This window comes from Hemiscyllium ocellatum, chromosome 1 (assembly GCF_020745735.1).
Source record: "Hemiscyllium ocellatum isolate sHemOce1 chromosome 1, sHemOce1.pat.X.cur, whole genome shotgun sequence".
NCBI classification, from domain to species: domain Eukaryota; kingdom Metazoa; phylum Chordata; class Chondrichthyes; order Orectolobiformes; family Hemiscylliidae; genus Hemiscyllium; species Hemiscyllium ocellatum.
The window spans coordinates 3,495,940-3,514,795 of record NC_083401.1 but is presented as its reverse complement, the minus strand read 5'-3'; the positions used below and the strand labels follow the sequence as shown (position 1 = coordinate 3,514,795).

At 47.2% G+C, this 18,856-nt stretch overlaps 1 protein-coding gene across 1 annotated transcript in view; it reads right to left on the bottom strand.

Moving 5' to 3' along the window:
• Positions 1 to 18,856, bottom strand: part of LOC132817376 (disintegrin and metalloproteinase domain-containing protein 12-like) — a 183,893-nt gene that overhangs the window by 55,541 nt on the left and 109,496 nt on the right. The window contains exons 11-12 of the mRNA XM_060827794.1: positions 17,613 to 17,755; positions 12,583 to 12,760 (exon numbers count right to left, since the gene is read on the bottom strand). Coding sequence (XP_060683777.1) covers positions 12,583 to 12,760; positions 17,613 to 17,755 — 321 coding nt within the window. The remainder of the gene's footprint in view (positions 1 to 12,582; positions 12,761 to 17,612; positions 17,756 to 18,856) is intronic.

Sequence of the window (18,856 nt, the reverse complement as noted above, 5' to 3'; positions counted from 1 at the left end):
GAGAGGGTGAGAGAGAGAGTGAGAGAGAGATTGAGAGTGAGACAGTGAGAGTGAGAGATTGAGAGTGAGAGCGAGAGTGAGAGTGCGAGAGAGTGAGAGTAAGAGAGAGAGTGAGAATGAGAGAATGAGAGAGAAAGAGTGAGAGAGTGTGAGAGAGAGAGTGAGAGAGTGAGAGTGAGACTGAGGATAGCTGTCACTGAGAAACCACAGCCACAAGATGACAGCATGTTCACTGACTTAAACATAAAAGCAGAATACATCGGACCTTCAATGTTGGAAATATGAAAGTAGATGGGGCCTCATCAAAGGCAACTGTGGGGTATGAAGGGTCATGGTTTAGTGGACAATATTGGACATGGATTGAAGACTGTCTGGCTAACAGAAAATAGAGAGTTAGTATAATCAGGTCTGATAGGCAAAATGGAAGAAGAGAAATTCTGCCTGAGGTCTTTGCTTAGGATTTAGCCCTTTACGATTTACAGCATGATATAGGTGCAGGGGAAATACATTGGAGCTAGTTTTTGTTATCCATTTGTGGGACTTGGGCATCACTGGCTGTCCAGTATTGATGGCCCATCCCTACTTGCCCCAGTATTGATGCCCATCCCTACTTGCCCTTAAGGAGGTGGGGGTGAGCTACCTTCCTGAACCGCTGCATTTCACTTACTGTGGGTTGACCCACAATGCCGGTAGGGATGGAATTCCAGGATTTTCACCCAGTGACTGAGCAGGAACAGCGATATATTTCCAAGTCAGGGTGGTGAGGGGCTTGGAGGGGAATTTGCAGGGGGTGGTATTCCCATGTATCTGCTGTCCTTGTCCTTCTAGATGGAAGTGGCCATGGGTTTGGAAGGTGTTGTCTGAGGAGGTTTGGTGATTTTCTGTCGTGCACTTTGCAGATTACACACACTGCAGCTACTGACCGTCAGTGGGAGAGGGAGTGGATGTTTGGGGATTTGCTGCCAATCAAGTCAGTCACTTTGTCCTGGATGGTGTAAAGCTTCTTGAGTGTTGTTGGGAGATGAAATTCAATGTGGGAAATACCAGTTGTTCACTTAAGCAGGGAGAATGAGAAAGTGCATGAACTAAGTGGAGAATGGCTGCAGATTTCTGAGGTACAGAGAGATTTAGAAGCTCTTGATGCTCGTTTACAAAACATGAGCATGCAGATAAAGCACTGAATGAGACTGACTAATGGTACACATACCACAGCTTGCACTGAGAATAATTGAACATAAAGATGAGGATGTTATGCTTCAATGACACAGGGTATTGGAGAGGCTTCCCGTTAAATACTGCAGCTTTATTTCAGAAAGTATTGCAGCAGCTTCCAGGAGGTTTCCCAGATTGAAACCTGGACTGCTTGAAAATGGATTGGATCACCTGGGCTTGTTCCCAATGGAGCTTCAAGGAGTGAGCACACCAGAGAAGATCGCGGACCTACTTGATCCCGGGAATTGGGACAGGACTGTGTGTTATTGAAATTGTGGGTGTACTGTACCTCTAAGAGAGTTGAAATTTCTGGATAGCGCAGTTTTCTGAACAAAGTAACAATGTAATATTTGGTCAAACAACTCGTGAAGAGCTATGTTGCCTGGATACAAAAACAAAATCAAATTTGGCCAATCAGTTTAAAGCATTGCCCAAGATACCAAACTTCAATCAAGTTTGAATATTAAAACCAATGAAACAATCCGTTGTTTTGGGGTATAAGTATCCGGCATTTTGAGCAGTCAGTCAGACCAGCAAAGAGCACCAACAAAAACAGAACCATACAGACTGCCTGCACAACTGCTCCCTTATAGGTACCTTTATCTGTCAAAGACCTGGGAAACAGAGTCCCTAAGAAGAAGGAAAGAAGACAGAGAATACAGAGTACCCTTGGCTAAGCTGCCTGGTTTTGAAATGTGACTATATTTGTTGGAAATCACAATCAGGAGTTTTATCAGACCATTGCTGCAGAGGGGAAGGATTGGGAACCTGTGTTGTAGTTCCAGTGCACAGGAGGATGAGAGTAGGAAGGACAGGGACAGGATTTCAGGGTCACAGGAATGTGCTGGCAGACAGCAAACTGGTTTGAAGTGTGTTTACTACAACACCAGAAGTATCCGAAATAAGGTAGGTGAGCTTGCAGCATGGATAGGTACCTGGGACTTCGATGTTGTGGCCATTTTGGAGACATGGATAGAGCAGGGTGAGGAATGGATGTTGCAGGTTCCAGGGTTTAGATCTTTCATTAAGAACAGGCAAGGCGGTAAAAGAGGGGGAGGCGTGGCCTTGTTAGTTAAGGACAGTATAACGGTGGCTGAGAGAACTTTTTTTTATAGATATTTTTATTGGAAGTTTAACATTTTGACAAATTTACAAAAATAAGCAGAATTTTCAAGCACAAACATTAATATAAAAATAGATCTTAAATATATAATCATCAAAATTCAACTAATCCACAATCATCCAGAGTGTATAGTTGAGTCGCTTACATCCTTCAAACAAGAGAAAATGTTCTCTAATACACTCATAACAGTATGATAAAAAGGAAGTTATTTCCAAACAATAAGAACAAAAAATTAAACATGTTTGAATGGAGATCTTCCCCCTTGTTCTCAGGGGGCCTTACTACCTTTCCAACGTTCCACCATATCCTCTCCCAAACAGTGTCCCACCCTCGACCCGGGCGCTCCTTAATAGGATTTAAATATAATACCGAGCTAGAGTTAACAGTGAGCGCCGCACCCCCACCCCTCCCCACCCATACCTGAGTATATCTGATAGCATCAATGCCACGTACAAACATACATAACTATAAAATTACAACTCCAACAGATTACAGTTAAGTATAATAACATAAGATAGCAAGGAAGACAACCCCGTTCCCAGAGGCAAAAGTAAAGTAGAATAAAGTATCCATTTCTCCCCACGGAGTGTGGGAGAGGCAAGCCAACATAAATTGTCTCTTACGATTTATTTAACCGAGTCTAAAAGTTTCTTGGCCTCTTCTGGTGATCTAAAATTATACTCGGATCCTTCGTGGGTAAAGCATAACGTTGCTGGGTAGCGTAAGGTGTAATAAATATCTAAGTCCCTTAAACATTTCTTCACCTCATCAAACGCCTTCCTTCTTCGGGCCAAAGCCGGGGAGAAGTCCTGAAATAACATAATCTTGGATCCTTCATGGAGCATGGCTTTAGGATCCTTTCCAAGCTTTCTGGAGGCATCCAGGAGTATCTGCCTCTCCCTATAACTCTGCAGCCGGAACAGGACCGGGTGTGGGCGCTGGTTTGGGCCAGATCCGCGTGCTGCGACCCGGTAGGCCCACTCCACCCTTACCCGGTCAGTTTCAGCCCCCAGGTTTAAAAGCTGCGGCAAAAATCGCTCCAGAAATGCTGCTAACTGTCCCTTCCCTTCTTGCTCGGGAAGGCCCAGCAACCGAATATTTTTTCTCCGATTTCTGTTGTCAATATCATCCATGTAAATTTCAAAGGCCCGGGCTCTCTGCTCCAGAGCTGGCACCTGTTCTGCAGCTGTTTGAGCTGCAGCCTCGGAGGTAGTGGCCTTTAGTTCCGCCCCCTCCACTCGGCCCTGCAGCTCCTCCATGGTTTGATTCTGTTTCTGCAGCTTTTCTTCGAATGCATTCCATCTCTGTCGGGATTCTGCGATGAAATTGACGAGTGTCGATTCCAATCTGGCAATCATCTCTATAAGGCCTGTTTTTACATCAGCTGCAGCCGGAGGAGAGGAGGGTGGGGGAGGGGTCTTTGTTTTCTGAGAGCTGCGGGGTCCCTTCGATTTACTCATTATCCACTCAGTATTAGACTGTTTAAATATAATATTCAGCAGCTAATTAAGATTAAAGAAATTTTTTGGGTGGTTTGGCAAGTGTGGTGGGGGCAGGTAACCCACTTTACCCAGGTTTTGGGAAGGGCTCTGTAGACTCAGACTTGCTGAGTCGCCGCCATCTTGGATCTCCCCCGGCTGAGAGAACTTTTGATGAGGACTCACCTACTGAGGTAGTGTGGGCTGAGGTTAGAAACAGGAGAGGAAAGGTCACACTGCTTGGAGTTTTTTATAGGCCTCCGCAGAGTTCCAGGGAGGTGGAAGAGTGGATTAGCAACATTATCCAAGGTCAGAGTGAGAGGAACAGGGTGGTCATTATGGGGGGACTTTAACTTCCCCAACATTGACTGGAAATGCTATAACTCTAGAACGTCGGATGGATCAGTTTTTGTCCAATGTGTACAGGAGGGTTTCCTGACACAGTGTGTCGAAGGGCCGACAAGAGGGGAGGCCACACTGGATCTGGTGCTTGGGAATGACCCAGGCCAGGTGTTTGGTTTAGTTGTAGGTGAGCACTTTGGAGAGAGTGACCATAATTCAGTTACATTTAGTTTAGCGACGGAAAGGGATAGGCACATGCCACAGGTCAAGAGTTATTGAGGGGACATGGGCAATTATAATGTGATTAGGCAGGAATTAGGATGCATAGAATGGGGGAGCAAAATGCAGGGGATGGGGATAATGGAAATGTGGAGCTGGTTTCAGGAACAGATATTGTGTGTCCTTGATAGGTCTGTCCCTGTCAGGCAGGGAGGAAGTGATAAGGTAAGGGAACCGTGGTTTACTACAGAAATTGTATCTCTTGTTAAGCAGAAGAAGGAGGCTCATGTGACAATGAGACAAGATGGTTCAGATGAGGCGATGGAGAGTTACAGATCAGCGAGGAAGGATTTAAAGAGAGAGATAAGGAGCGGTCATGAGCAGTCTTTAGCAGGTAGAATAAAGGAGAACCCTAAAGCTTTCTTTTGGTATGTGAGGAATAAAAGGATGAATAGGGTCAGTCAAAGACAGGAGTGGGACATTGTGTGTGGACCCTGTGGAGATCGGAGAGATGCTGAATGAACATTTCTCTTCGGTTCAGGAAAAAGAGAATGTTGTCGATGAGAAGAATGAGGTACGAGATATTAGACTAGAAAGGATCAAGCTTAGTCACAAAACAGGTATTATCAATTCTAGAAGGAGTGAAAGTAGGCAAGTCCCCTGAGCCTCGTGGGATTTATCCGAGGATTCTCTGGGCAGCTAGGGAGGAGGCGTTAGAGCCTTTGGCTTTGATCTTTGAGTCGTCATTGTCTACAGGTTTAGTACCAGAGGGCTGGAGGATTGCAAATGTTGTACCCTTGTTCAAGAAGGGCAGTAGAGATGACCCAGGTAATTATAGACCAGTGAGCCTTACGCCTGTTGTAGGAAAGGTTTTGGAAAGGATTAAAAGAGATAGGATTTATAATCATCTAGCAAGGAACAATTTGATTTCAGATTGTCAACATGGTTTCGTCAAAGGTAGGTTGTGTCTCACAAACCTCATTGAGTTTTTGAGAAGGTGACCAAGCATGTAGGACAGTTGACGTGGTATAAATGGACTTCAGTAAAGCCTTTGATAAGGTTCCACATGGTAGGCTGTTGGAGAAAATGCAGAGGCGTGGGATTGAGGGTGATTTAGCAGTTTGGATTAGAAACTGGCTTTCTGAAAGAAGGCAGCGAGTGGTGGTTGATGGAAAATATTCAGCCTGGAGTCCGGTTACTAGTGGTGTGACACAAGGATCTGTTTTGGGACCACTGCTGTTTGTCATTTTTATAAATGACTTAGACGTAGGCATAGGTGGATGGGTTAGTAAATTTGCAGATGACACTAAAGTCGGTGGAGTAGTGGACAGTGTGGAAGAATGTTACAGGTTGCAGGGGGACTTGGATAAACTGCAGAATTGGGCTGAGAGGTGGCAAATGGAGTTCAATGCAGCTAAATGTGAGGTGATGCACTTTGGGAAGAATAACAGGAAGGCAGAGTACTGGGTCAATGGAAAGATTCTTTGTAGTGTGGATGTGCAGAGGGATCTTGGAGTCCATGTACATAGATCCCTGAAAGTTGCCACCCGAGGGGATAGTGCTGTTAAGAAGGCATACAGTGTGTTAGGTTTCATTTGTAGAGGGATTGAGTTTCGGAGCCACAATATCGTGCTGCAACTATACAAAACACTGGTGCGGCCTCACTTGGAACATTATGTACAGTTCTGGTCACCATATTTCGGGAAGGATGTGGAAGCACTGGAAAAGGTGCAGAGGAGATTTACCATGATGTTGCCTGGTCTGGAGGGAAGGTCTAATGAGGGAAGGCTGAGAGACTTGGGTCTGTTCTCATTGGAACAAAGAAGGCTAAGAGGGGATTTGATAGAGACATACAAGATAATCAGAGGATTAGATAGGGTGGACAGTGAGAGTCTTTTTCCTAGGATGGTGACGTCAGCTTGTACAAGGGGGCATAACTACAAATTGAGGGGTGATAGATTTAAGACAGATGTCAGAGGCAGGTTCTTTACTCAGAGAGTGGAAAGGGTCTGGAATGCCCGACCTGCTGATGTGGCAAAAGTGAGGACAGCAGATGCTGGAAACCAGAGTTTGATCAGAGTGGTGCTGGAAAAGCACAGCAGGTCAGGCAGCATCCGAGGAGCAGGACAATTGATGTTTTGGGCAAAAGCCCGTGTCTTTTTCTGATGAAGGGCTTTTGCCCAAAACGTTGATTTTCCTGCTCCTCGGATCCTGCCTGACCTGCTGTGCTTTTCCAGCACCTCTACCTGATAATGTAGTTAACTCAGCCACGTTCGGGAGATTTAAACAATCCTTGGATAAGCACATGGATGATGATGGGATAGCGTAGGGGGATGAGCTGAGAATAGTTCACAGGCCAGCACAACATTGAGGGCCGAAGGGCCTGTTCTGTGCTGTACTGTTCTATTAAGTGTACAGGTCCTGCTAAGATTTGATTTCCCAAAACACAGCACCTCGCATTTATCTAAATTAAACTCCATCTGCCACTTCCCAGCCCAAGTCAGGGGATAGGTGCTTTAGGTGGGACAGAGGTGGTGGAAGGAGGGGAGGGGGAGATGTATTTCTGATGAAGGTGAGTATCACAGCAGTAACCAGAGATGAAATAACTGAAGGATTATCCAGTGAGGCTTTGTGGGTGGAGCTAAGAAATAAGATGGGGATGGTGACGTTATTGGGGTTGTACTATCGGCCCCCAAATAGTCAGCGGGAATTCGAGGAACAAATCTGCAGGGAGACTGGGGAGACTCCCAGGAGCAATAGGGTTGTCACAGTCAGGGAGTTTCTTTTTCCGAACATAGACTGGGACTGCCAGAGACTTAAGGGCTTAGATTGGGTGGAATGTGTTAAGTGTATTCAGGAAAGTTCCCTCAAGCAGTCTGCAGAGGGTCCCACTCAGGAGGGGGCAAAACTCAGCCTCCTTTTGGGAAATAGGGCAGGACAGATGACGGAGGTGACAGTGGGGGAGTACTGTGGGAGCAGTGACCATAGTTCTGTTAAATTTAAAATAGTTATAGAGAGGGACAAAACTGGTCCACAGGTTCAAGTTCTAAACTGGGGGAAGGTGAATATTGATGGAATTAGACAGGAGCTAGTAGGGGTTGTTTGGAGCAGGACTGCTGGCAAGTGAGAGGCCTTTAACAGTGAGATAGCTAGAGTTCAAGGTCGATATGTTCCTGTGAGGGTGAAGGGCAGGGTTGGCAGGAACAGGGAACCCTGGATAACAGAGATATTGAGGCTTTGAGGAGGCGTGGTTCCCAGAGAGGCAGCTGGGATCAAGGGAATCCTGGAGGTACACAGGGAATACAGGAGTTTACTGAAGAAGGAAATCAGGAGGGTGAAAAGAGAGTATGAGATAGCCTTGACTGAGAAGATTAGGGTGAATCCAAAGAGGTTCTTTAAATATATTAAAGGAAAAAGAATACCTAGAAAGAGAATAGAACCCCCATCAAAGTGAATATGTACATGTGGAACTGTAGGAGATGGGCGAGGTCCTCAATGATTATCTCTCCTCTGTGTTTACCGTGGAGAAAGCCATGAGGACCTGGGAACTTGGGGAAGTTTGTGATGATATTTTGGGGCCAGTCCATATCACAGTAGAGGTGGTGTTGGATGTATTACACTGTATAAAGGTGGATAACTCTCCTGGTCCTGACCAGATATATCCAAGAACCCCGTCAGAGGCTGGAGAAGACATTGCCAGGGCCCTGGCTGATATATTTGCATCATTGTTAGCCACGGGTGAGGTCCCGGAAGACTGGAGGGTCGGGAATGTTGTGCCTTTACTCAAGAAGGGCTGCAAAGGAGACCCTGGGAACGATAGAGCAGTAAGCTGAACATCTGTGGGAGGGAAGTTACTTCAGGAGAATCTGAGGGATAAGATACACATGACTTTAGAAAGACAGGGTTTGATTAGGAGTAGTCCGCGTGGCTTTGTGAGTGGGAGATCATGCCTCACAAATTTATTAACATTCTTTCACACAGTGACCTGGAAGGTTGATGAGGATGGGCGTAATCTATATGGATGTCAGGAAGGCCTTTGATAAGGTTCCACATGGTAGACTGCTGTGGAAGGTGAGATCGCATGGAATCCAGGGGAAGCTGGCAAATTGGGTACACCATTGGCTTGATGGTAGGAAGCAGGGGGTAATAGTGGAATGCTGCTTGTCAGACTGGAGGCCTGTGACTAGGGCAGTGCTTCAGTGGTCAGTGCTGGGCCCACTATATCAATGATTTGGATGGGAATATACAAGGCATGATGAGTAAGTTGCAGATGATACTAAAATACGCAGTATTGTGGACAGTGAGGAAGGTTCTCAGAAATTGCAGCAGGACTTTGATCAGCTGGGGAGGTGGGCCGAGAAATGGCAAATGGAGTTTAATTTAAATAAGCGTGAGGTCTTGCATTTTGGAAAATCAAATCAAGGCAGGAGTTTCATGGTGAATGGTTGGGCCTTAAGGGGTGTAGTGGAACAGAGGGACCTTGAAGTTCAGATGCACGGTTCTCTGAGAGTGGAGTCCCAGGGAGACAGGGCTTTTGGTACACTGGCCTTCATCAGTCAGGGCATTGAGTGTAGAAGTTGGGGAGGTATGTTGCAGTTATACGGGACATTGGTGAGGCAGCACTTGGGTATTGTGCTCAGTTGTGGTCACCTTGTTATAGGAAGGATGTTATTAAGCTGGAAAGAGTGCAGAAGACATTTACAAGGATGTTGCCAGGATCGAAGGGTCTGAGTTACAGGGAGTTGCTGGAGACACTAGGACCTTTTTCTGTTGTGCACAGGAGACTGAGGCGGCACCTTATTGGAGTGTATAAGATCATGAGAGTCATGGATAGAGTGTGATGAGGCTGCTACTTTCACAAGGTGATGTTGTCTTTGGTTTCTCTCAGAGGGGTATTGAACACAGACACTCTGAAAAATCTCATTTTGATGGGTTGTCGGCCTATTTCGTTATCCTGCCTCAGGCAAAAGGCTTTCAATTTTTTTTAAAAAATACTCGAACAACTAAAAGGGAGTGGCCTGTTCTCCGAGCTCAGCTTTATCTCTGCTTTGGTTTGGTTTTGGAGTTTAGCAGTCTGGCTGTTCAGACGCAGATGGTCAAAGAAACAGCTCGATGGTAGGAAGTGTTCCATGCCGACTGTCTCTGTCTTCTCTCTCCCTTCTGTAAGATCATGTGTTGGATTTTACCTTTTGTGCCAAGGGAGTATTTATGGGGATTGTTGGAGGAATTTGGAATAGCATCATTAAGTTGGGATATTCTGTTGGGTTTTTGGATAGGTTAAGATTTGGAGACGCCAGTGTGGGACTGGGGTGTACAATGTTAAAAACACCAGGACTATAATGTGGTGTTGTGTGATTTTTAACTGAATAGGTTCAGTTATTCTACATTCTGCTCTTTTTTGGTTGTGTTTCATTCGATAATCTGACAAATAAATTCTGCTTTGTTTAAAACAATGTGGTCTGGGCTAGCTGCATCTCTCCTGGGAATATCCATTGCACATCCTTCCTAGGACACCTGGAAAAACGAGGGTCTGGGCTACTTTCATGAGAAGTTTTGTGGGATCAGGCCTGGTCCAGAACAAGGGTGAATATAATCCGTCCTTTTCCCAGGGTTGGGAAATTGAGATCTAGAGGGCATCAGGTTAAGGTTCAAGGGGGAAGGATAAAAAGGAACCTGACTGGCAACTTTTTCACACAGAAGGTGGTACACATGTGGAGGTTAGTGTGGGTAAGGATGGTGGGGTGGGGTCTGTCACTGTGACCCCCTCCCCCGGGGGTAAGGATGGTGGGTGGGGATTGGGGAGTGACTGCATGAGTTTTGTGAAGATTTGTAACTCGGGTTGAGGTGCTGGGTGTAGGTTTGCTCCCTGAGCTGGGGGGTTCATTTCCTGATGTTTCCGTAACATCTTCAGTGAGTCTGAGGCAAAGCACTGGATATGATTCCTGCTTCCGATAGATAGGTTTGGGTTTCTTTGGGTTGTTGATGTCATTTCCTGTGGTGATGTTATTTCCTGTAGAGAAGTCACTCCCTGTTCCTTTTCTCGGGGGTGGTAGATCTAACTCGATGTGTTTGTTGATAGAGTTCCGGTTGGAACGCCATGCTTCCAGGAATTCCCGTGCATGTCTCTGTTTGGCTTGTCCCAGGATGGATGTGTTGTCCCAGTCGAGGTGGGACTACATTAGAATATTATTTCAATGAGCCACCACACACTGCTGCACAGAGGAACTACACAGAGCAGAGGAAAATCCCATATACCGTGTATTCAAAACAAAATGGGTACCCAATGAACACAGTCAGCCGATTTCTCAGCAACAAACCCAAACAAGCAGAAAAAACACATCCAGAAACCCTAGCCACTCTCCCCTATATCAAAGACATCTCAGAAATGACTGCCAGACTACTCCGACCCCTTGGCATCATGGCAGCCCACAAACCCACCAACACACTAAAACAGCAGCTAGTGAAAGATCCATACAGACAGCAAACAAAACTAATGTCAGGGACTGTAACAAACACTACACTGGACAAACAGGCAGAAAACTAACCACCAGGATACACCACAGGAAATGACATCACCAACCCAAAGAAACCCAAACATATAAACAGAAAGCAGGAATGATATACAGTGCTGGCCAGAGGATGTTACCTAGTAGGGAGACAAAACATCTGGAAAAGAACCTACCAGCTCAGAGAGCAAACCTACATCTGAGAGTGTGATTGTTCCCCACCACCATCCCCACCCCTTCACGGGGTAAGGTTACAATCAGTGAGAGGCGGCAGAGGTATTCGAGGGCTATGGAGTGCGGTCGGAGTTATGGGAGTTTGATGGTTAATAAGTGCAGCTGGAATATGCCTGGGAATCTCAAGTTGCTATTTCCCTTGCTATCACAGAGAATTGTGGGTGTGTATGTGTGTGTGTGTTAGTGTGTGTGGGTGTGCGTATGGGTATGTGTGTGTGGGGGTATGTGCATGTGTGTGTCGGTGTGTGTGTGGAGGTATGTGTGCGCTTGTGGGGGGGTATGCGTGTGGGTGTGTGTGTGGGGGTATGTGTGCGGGTGTGGGGGGTATGTGTGCGTGTGTGTGGGTGTGTGTGGGTGTGTGTGTGTGTGGGGGTATGTGGGCGTGTGTGTGGGGGTATGTGTGCGGGTGTGGGGGGTATGTGTGCGTGTGTGGGTGTGTGTGTGGGGGTATGTGGGCGTGTGTGGGGGGTATGTGTGCGTGTGTGTGGATGTGTGTGTGTGCATGTGTGTGGGGGTATGTGGGCGTGTGTGGGGGCTGTGTGTGCGTGTGTGTGGGTGTGTGTGCGCATGTGTGGGGGGTATGTGTGCGTGTGTGTGCATGTGTGTGTGTGCATGTGTGTGGGGGTATGTGTGCGTGTGTGTGGATGTGTGTGTGGGTATGTATGTGTGGGGGTATGTGTGCGTGTGCGTGTGGGGTGTGTAGGTATGAGTGCGTGTGTAGGTATGTGTGATGGTATGTGTGCGCGTGTGGGTATGTGTGCATGTTCATGTGTGTGGGTATGTGTGCATGGGCCTGTGTATGTATGTGTGGGTATGCGTGCATGTGTGTGTGGGTATGTTTGCGTGTGCATGTGGGTATGTGTGACTGTGTGTGTGGTTATGGGTGAGTGTGCATGTGCGTGTGGGTATGTGTGCGTGTATGTGTGGGTATGTCCGCTTGTGCATGTGTGTGTTTGGGTATGTATGCGTGTACATGTGTGAGGGTGGGTATGTGTGTGTGCGCGCATGTGTGTGGGTGAGTATGTGTGTGTGTGCATGTGTGAGAGTGGGTGTGTGTGGGTATGTGTGCGTGTGTGGGTATGTGTTCATGTGCATGTGTGTGTGGGTATGTGTGCGTGTGCATGTGTGCGTGTGCGTGTGCATGTGTGTGGGTGTGTGTGGGTGGGTATGTGTGCATGTGCATGTGTGCGTGTCCATGTGTGTATGTGGGTATGTGTGCGTGGGCGTGTGTGTGTGTGTGTGTGTGGGGGGGGGGGGGGGGGGGGGGGGTGGTATGTGTATGTGTGCGTGGCCGTGTGTGTGTGTATGTGTGCGTATATCCTCATCACACACACCCCTCACCCCCATCATCCTTACCCCGAGGGGGGGTGGAGCACTGTCACACTCCCACTCCACCCCCACCATCCGTATCGCGGGGGTGGGGAGAGGGGGCACAGTCACACTCCCACTCCACCCCCACCATCCTTACCGCAGGGGGGCCGCAGTCACAGTCCTCGCCCCTGTCCAGGTAGAGGTTCCCACACTGGGGAGGGGACAGCAGCTGGTCTGGATCCGGGAGGTTAAACAGACATGTCCCGACTCCCTGGTCAAACACTTGCTCCAAATCCGCACGGCTACAGCTACTAAACATCCTTGGCAACTTCCACCTGGCAGAACCAACAGGAAACACAGTGAAGACAGGCACACACCGACACATACACACTGGTGCACACACACACACATGGGCACACACACTGGCACACAGTACATCCCAGACTCTAACCCCTTGAGTGATGCTCCCCCTCCCCCTCACTCTCAGATAGTACATCCCAGACCCTAACCCCTCGACTGACCCTCCCCCTCCCCACCACACTCCCAGACAGTACACCCCAGACCCTAACCCCTCGAGTGACTCTCCGTCTCCCCCTCCCCTACACTCTCAGACCGTGCCCATTGGGATGGTATTTGGGATTTTGATGTTGTGGCCCTTTTGGAAGACTGTCTAGAGACATGGATAGAGGAGGCATCGGAATGGTTGTCACAGGTTACAGGACTAAGATGTTTCGGTCAGAACAGAGAAGGTGGTAAAAGAGGAGGGGGTGTGACATTGCTGGTCATGGACAGTATTACGGTGACAGAAAGGATTCGTCTCCTGACGTAGTATGGGCTGAGATTAGAAACAGGAAAGGAGAGCTCATTCTGTTCGGAGAGTTCGATGGGCCTCTTAATTCTTCCACAGATGCCGAGAAAAGGATGGCAAGGATGATCCTCGATGGGTTCGGTAACAGGGTCGTTGTTATGGGGTCTTTAACTTTCCAAATATTGACTGGGAATACTCTAGTTTGAGTACTTTAGATGGCTCAGTGTTCGTCCAATGTGTGTAGGAGGGTTTCCTGACCCAGTATGTAGACAGGCCAACAAGGGGCGAGGCCACATTGGATTTGGTATTGGGGAATGAATCCGGCCAGGTGTTAGATTTGGAGGTAGGTGAGCACTTTGGTGACAGTGACCACAATTCAGTTATGTTTACTTTCGCAATGGAAAAGGATAGATATATTCCGCAGGGCAAGAGTTATAGCTGGGGGAAAGGCAATTATGATGCGATTTGGCATGATTTAGGATGCATAAGATGGGGAAGGAAACTGCTGAGTTAACTACATTATCAGGCCAGGCATTCCATGCCCTTACCACTCTCTGAGTAAAGAACCTGTCTCTGACATCTGTCTTAAATCTACCACCCCTCAATTTGTAGTTATGCCCCCTCGTACAAGCTGACGCCACCATCCTAGGAAAAAGACTCACTGTCTACCCTATCTAACGCTCTGATCATCTTGTATGTTTTGGGATGGCACGGTGGCACAGTGGTTAGCACTGCTGCCTCACAGCGCCTGAGACCCGGGTTCAATTCCCGCCTCAGGCGACTGACTGTGTGGAGTTTGCACGTTCTCCCCGTGTCTGCGTGGGTTTCCTCCCACAGTCCAAAGATGTGCGGGTCAGGTGAATTGGCCATGCTAAATTGCCCATAGTGTTAGGTAAGGGGTAAATGTAGGGGTCTGGGTGGGTTGCGCTTCGGCGGGTCGGTGTGGAGTTGTTGGGCCGAAGGGCTTGTTTCCACACTGTAAGTAATCTAATCCAGTCTCTATCCAATCCCCTCTTAGCCTTCTTCTCTCCAATGAGAACAGACCCAAGTCTCTCAGCCTTTCCCCATTAGACCTTCCCTCCAGACCAGGCAACATCCTGGTAAATCTCCTCTGCACCTTTTCCAATGCTTCCACATCCATGTGCCTCATGATTTTATAAACCTCTATAAAGGTCACCCCTCAGCCTCCGATGCTCCCAGGAAAACAGCTCCAACCTGCAAGGAGAAAACAGCCTTTCCCTACAGCTGAAATTCTCCAACCCTGGCAACATCTTTTCCCAACTCTTTCAACTTTCACAACATCTTTCCGATAGGAAGGAGACCAGAATTGCACACAATATTCTAACAGTGGCCAAACCAATGTCCTGTACAACCGCAACATGACCTCCCAACTCCTGTACTCAATACTCTGACCAATAAAGGAAAGCATACCAAACACCTTCTTCACTATCCTATCTACCTCTTACTCCACTTTCAATGAGCTATGAACCTGCACTCCAAGGTCTGTTCAGCAACACTCCCCAGTTTCTTACCATTAAGTGTACAAGTTCTTGCTCTGATTTGCTTTCCCAAAATGCAGCACCTCGCATTTACCTGAATTGAACCCCATCTGCCACATCTCAACCCGATGGCCCATCTGGTCAAGATCCTGTTGTAATCTGAGGTAACCCTCTTCGCTGTCCACTACACCTCCAATTTTGGTGTCATCTGCAAACTTACTAACTGTACCTCCTCTGTTCACATCTAAATCCTTCATATGAAAAGGATGAAAAGCAGCTGACCCAGCACTGATTCTTGTAGCACTCCACTGGTCACAGGCCTCCAGTCTGAAAAACAACCCTCCACCACCACCTGGAGGCCTGTGACCAGTGGAGTGCTACAAGAATCATTGCTGGGTCAGCTGCTTTTCATCCTTTTCATATGAAGGATTTAGATGTGAACAGAGGAGGTACAGTTAGTAAGTTTGCAGATGACACCAAAATTGGAGGTGTAGTGGACAGCGAAGAGGGTTACCTCAGATTACAACAGGATTTGGACCAGATGGGCCAATGGGCTGAGAAGTGGCAGATGGAGCTTAATTCAGATAAATGCGAGGTGCTGCATTTTGGGAAAGCAAATCTTAGCAGGACTTATACACTTAATGGTAAGGTCCTAGGGAGACACCTTGGAGTACAGTTTCATAGCTGTAGATAGAATAGTGAAGAAGGCGTTTGGTATGCTTTCCTTTATTGGTCAGAGTATTGAGTACAGGAGTTGGGAGGTCATGTTGCGGCTGTACAGGACATTGATTAGGCCACTGTTGGAATATTGCGTGCAATTCTGGCCTCCTTCCTATTGGAAAGGGTTCAGAAAAGATTTCCAAGGATGTTGCCAGGGTTGGAGGATTTGAGCTACAGGGAGAGGCTGAACAGGCTGGGGCTGTTTTCCCTGGAGCGTCAGAGGCTGAGGGGTGACCTTAGAGAAGTTTACAAAATTATGAGGGACATGGATAGGATAGATGGACAAAGTCGGGGAGTCCAGAACTAGAGGGGTTTAGGTTTAGGGTGAGAGGGGAAAGATATAAAAGAGACCTAAGGGGCAACTTTTTCACACAGATGGCAGTACGTGTATGGAATGAGCTGCCAGAGGCTGTGGTGGAGGCTGGTACAATTACAACATTTAAGAGGCATTTGGATGGGTATATGAATAGGAAGGGTTTGGAGGGATATGGGCCGGGTGCTGGCAGGTGGGACTAGATTGGGTTGGGATATCTGGTTGACATGAACGGGTTGGACCAAAGGGTCTGTTTCTGTGCTGTACATCTCTATGACTCTGTGATTGTGTGAAAACCCTGAACCTTACTCTCAGTATATCGGGATTAAAAGAATGAGGAGAGTCAGGTAAGGGACAGTCATGGGAAATCGTGCGTGGATTCCGAGGTGACAGGAGAAGAGCGAAGTCAATATTTTTTGTCAGTTTTCACACTGGAAAAAGACCATGTTGTTGAGGAGAGACAGGCGACTAGACTAGACAGGACCAAGATTCACAAGGAGGAGGTATTAGCAAGTCTGGAAAGTGTGAAAATAGGTAAGTCCTCTGGGATGGATAGTATTTATCCCAGGATTCTCTGGGAAACCAGGGAGGTTGCAGAGCCTTTGGCTTTGGTCTTTATGTCGTCAATGTCTACAGGAATAGTGCCAGAAGACTGGAGGATAGCAAATGTGGTTCCCATGTTCAAGAAGGGGAGTAGAGACAACCCTGGGAATGATAGAGCTTGAAGCTGTTTTCGTTAGAGATAAGAAGGTTGAGAGGTGACTTAATAGAGGCATACAAGATAATCAGAGGGTTAGGTAGTTTGAACAGTGACAGCCTTTTTCCTAAGATGGTGATGGCTAGCACGAGGGGACATAGCCTTAAATGTAGGGGTCATAAATATTGGAGAGATGTCAGAGGTGGTTTCTTTACTCAGAGAGTAATAGAAGTGCCTACAACGATAATAGACTCACCAACTTTAAGGGCATTTAAATGGTCATTGTTTAGACTTATGGATGATAAGGGCATGTGTAGGTTAGACAAGCTTCAGATTGGATCCACAGGTTGGTGCAATATCAAGAGCCGAAGGGCCTGGACTGCACTGTCATGTTTCATGTTCTCAGCCTTTCTGCTACCTCTTCAAAACCCTCCAACAACTTAATTCAACACAATGAGCTGGGAAAGCGAAGTTCATTTCATTTGCAAGACATTTGTATGTCTCCTCCTTTGAGGGGTTTAATCAGGGCAAAGGCAGAGAGGATGAGACTGCTCCCACAGTATGGCTGTATTGCGGCCACGGCATGCTCCCGCGAGGAGGTTGAACTGTTCATCACCTTCACCAACATGTTCCACCCCAACCTCAGTTGATTGACACTGCCAACCTTCTGAGCTGCTCGTGTTCTGATTGGCTGTTTTTCTGGAGGATCTTTCACCTCGTGTCGTTGCTTAAGGACACTTACAAACAAGTTCACCTTGTCTCAAGGAACACCTGCAATTTAAAGCAGCACTTTTCCTCTTCTCTCAGCCCTATATTACTAACAGGGAGGTTGGTGCTTGGTGTTAGATGCTTGTGTGTGTGTGCAAGAGAGAGAGACAGAGGGAGGGAAAGAGGTAGAACGAGAAGTAGAGAGAGAGAGAGAGAGAAAGGGAGGGAGGGCAAAAGGAGGAGAAAGAGACTGACAGGGAAAGAAAGATAGAGAGAGGGAGTGAGAGAGGGAGAGAGAGAGAGAGAGGAAGGCAGGAGGGAGAGGGAGGGCAGGGAAAGAGAAAGAAGGGGGTGAGAGAGTGAAACAGAATGAGAGAGGGAGAGAGAGAGATAGATAGAGAGAAAGATGCCCCAATATCAGTCACAGTGTGACATTCCTCACCCGATAGCCTCTTCCATTATACAGCCACCATCCAGATCTGGGCAGTTACACTGGCGGTCTTCTGTGTCATGTGACAGTCCGAGATTGTGCCCAATCTCATGGGCAAGTGTCACAGAGAGGTGCAGGAAACTTGACCCTCTGTCCTAAATGGGAAGGAACAGAGGGTCAACGCTGACGATCACATTCCCAGCTCTGCCTCCAACACCAAGAGTGAATACTAGTCCAGGCATGTGAACCCTGATACACCAGCTGACTGGGGGAGATCTCCTCTCACATACCCTCACCAATATGAAGCAGCGAGCATTAGGGAGGAGAACGGGAGCTGTGGCCAAGCACAGCATGGTCTCAAGCTCCACTCCTCAATCTCACACTGAGACATATCTGGCCACAGAAACCCCCAGGGTGGGGACCTGGTCAGGCTCTCTCACACACACACACACACACACACACACACTCATACATACATACACACACACAAACATAGGTACTCATATACTAACACACACACAAATATTCACACACACACAGGTACTTATATACACACACACACACACTCAGGTACACATATCCTCACACATACACACTTTTACACACACACAGGTACCCATATACTCACACACACACACACAGGTACTCGTACTCAAATACACACACATTCACACACACACAGGTACTCATATAACACACACACACATTCACACACACAGGTACTCGTACTCAAATACACACACATTCACACACACACAGGTACTCATATAACACACACACACATTCACACACACACAGGTACTGATATACTCACATACACACATTCACACATACTCGGGTACACATATTCTCACACATATACACTTTTACACACACAGAGGCACTCACATACTCACACACACACACACACAGGCACTCATATACTCACACACACACACATTCACAAAGGCACTCATATACTAACACACACACATTCACACACACAAAGGTACTCATATACCAACACACAAACATTCATTCACACACACACACATTCACACAAACACAGGTACTCATATACTAACACACAAACATTCATTCACACACACACACGTACTTATATACTCGCGTGCACACACACAGGCACTCATATACTCACTCACACACACACACACACACACACACACACACACACAGGTACTGATAGACTCTCACACACACACATTCACACAAACATAGGTACACAAATCCTCACACATACACACTTTTACACACAC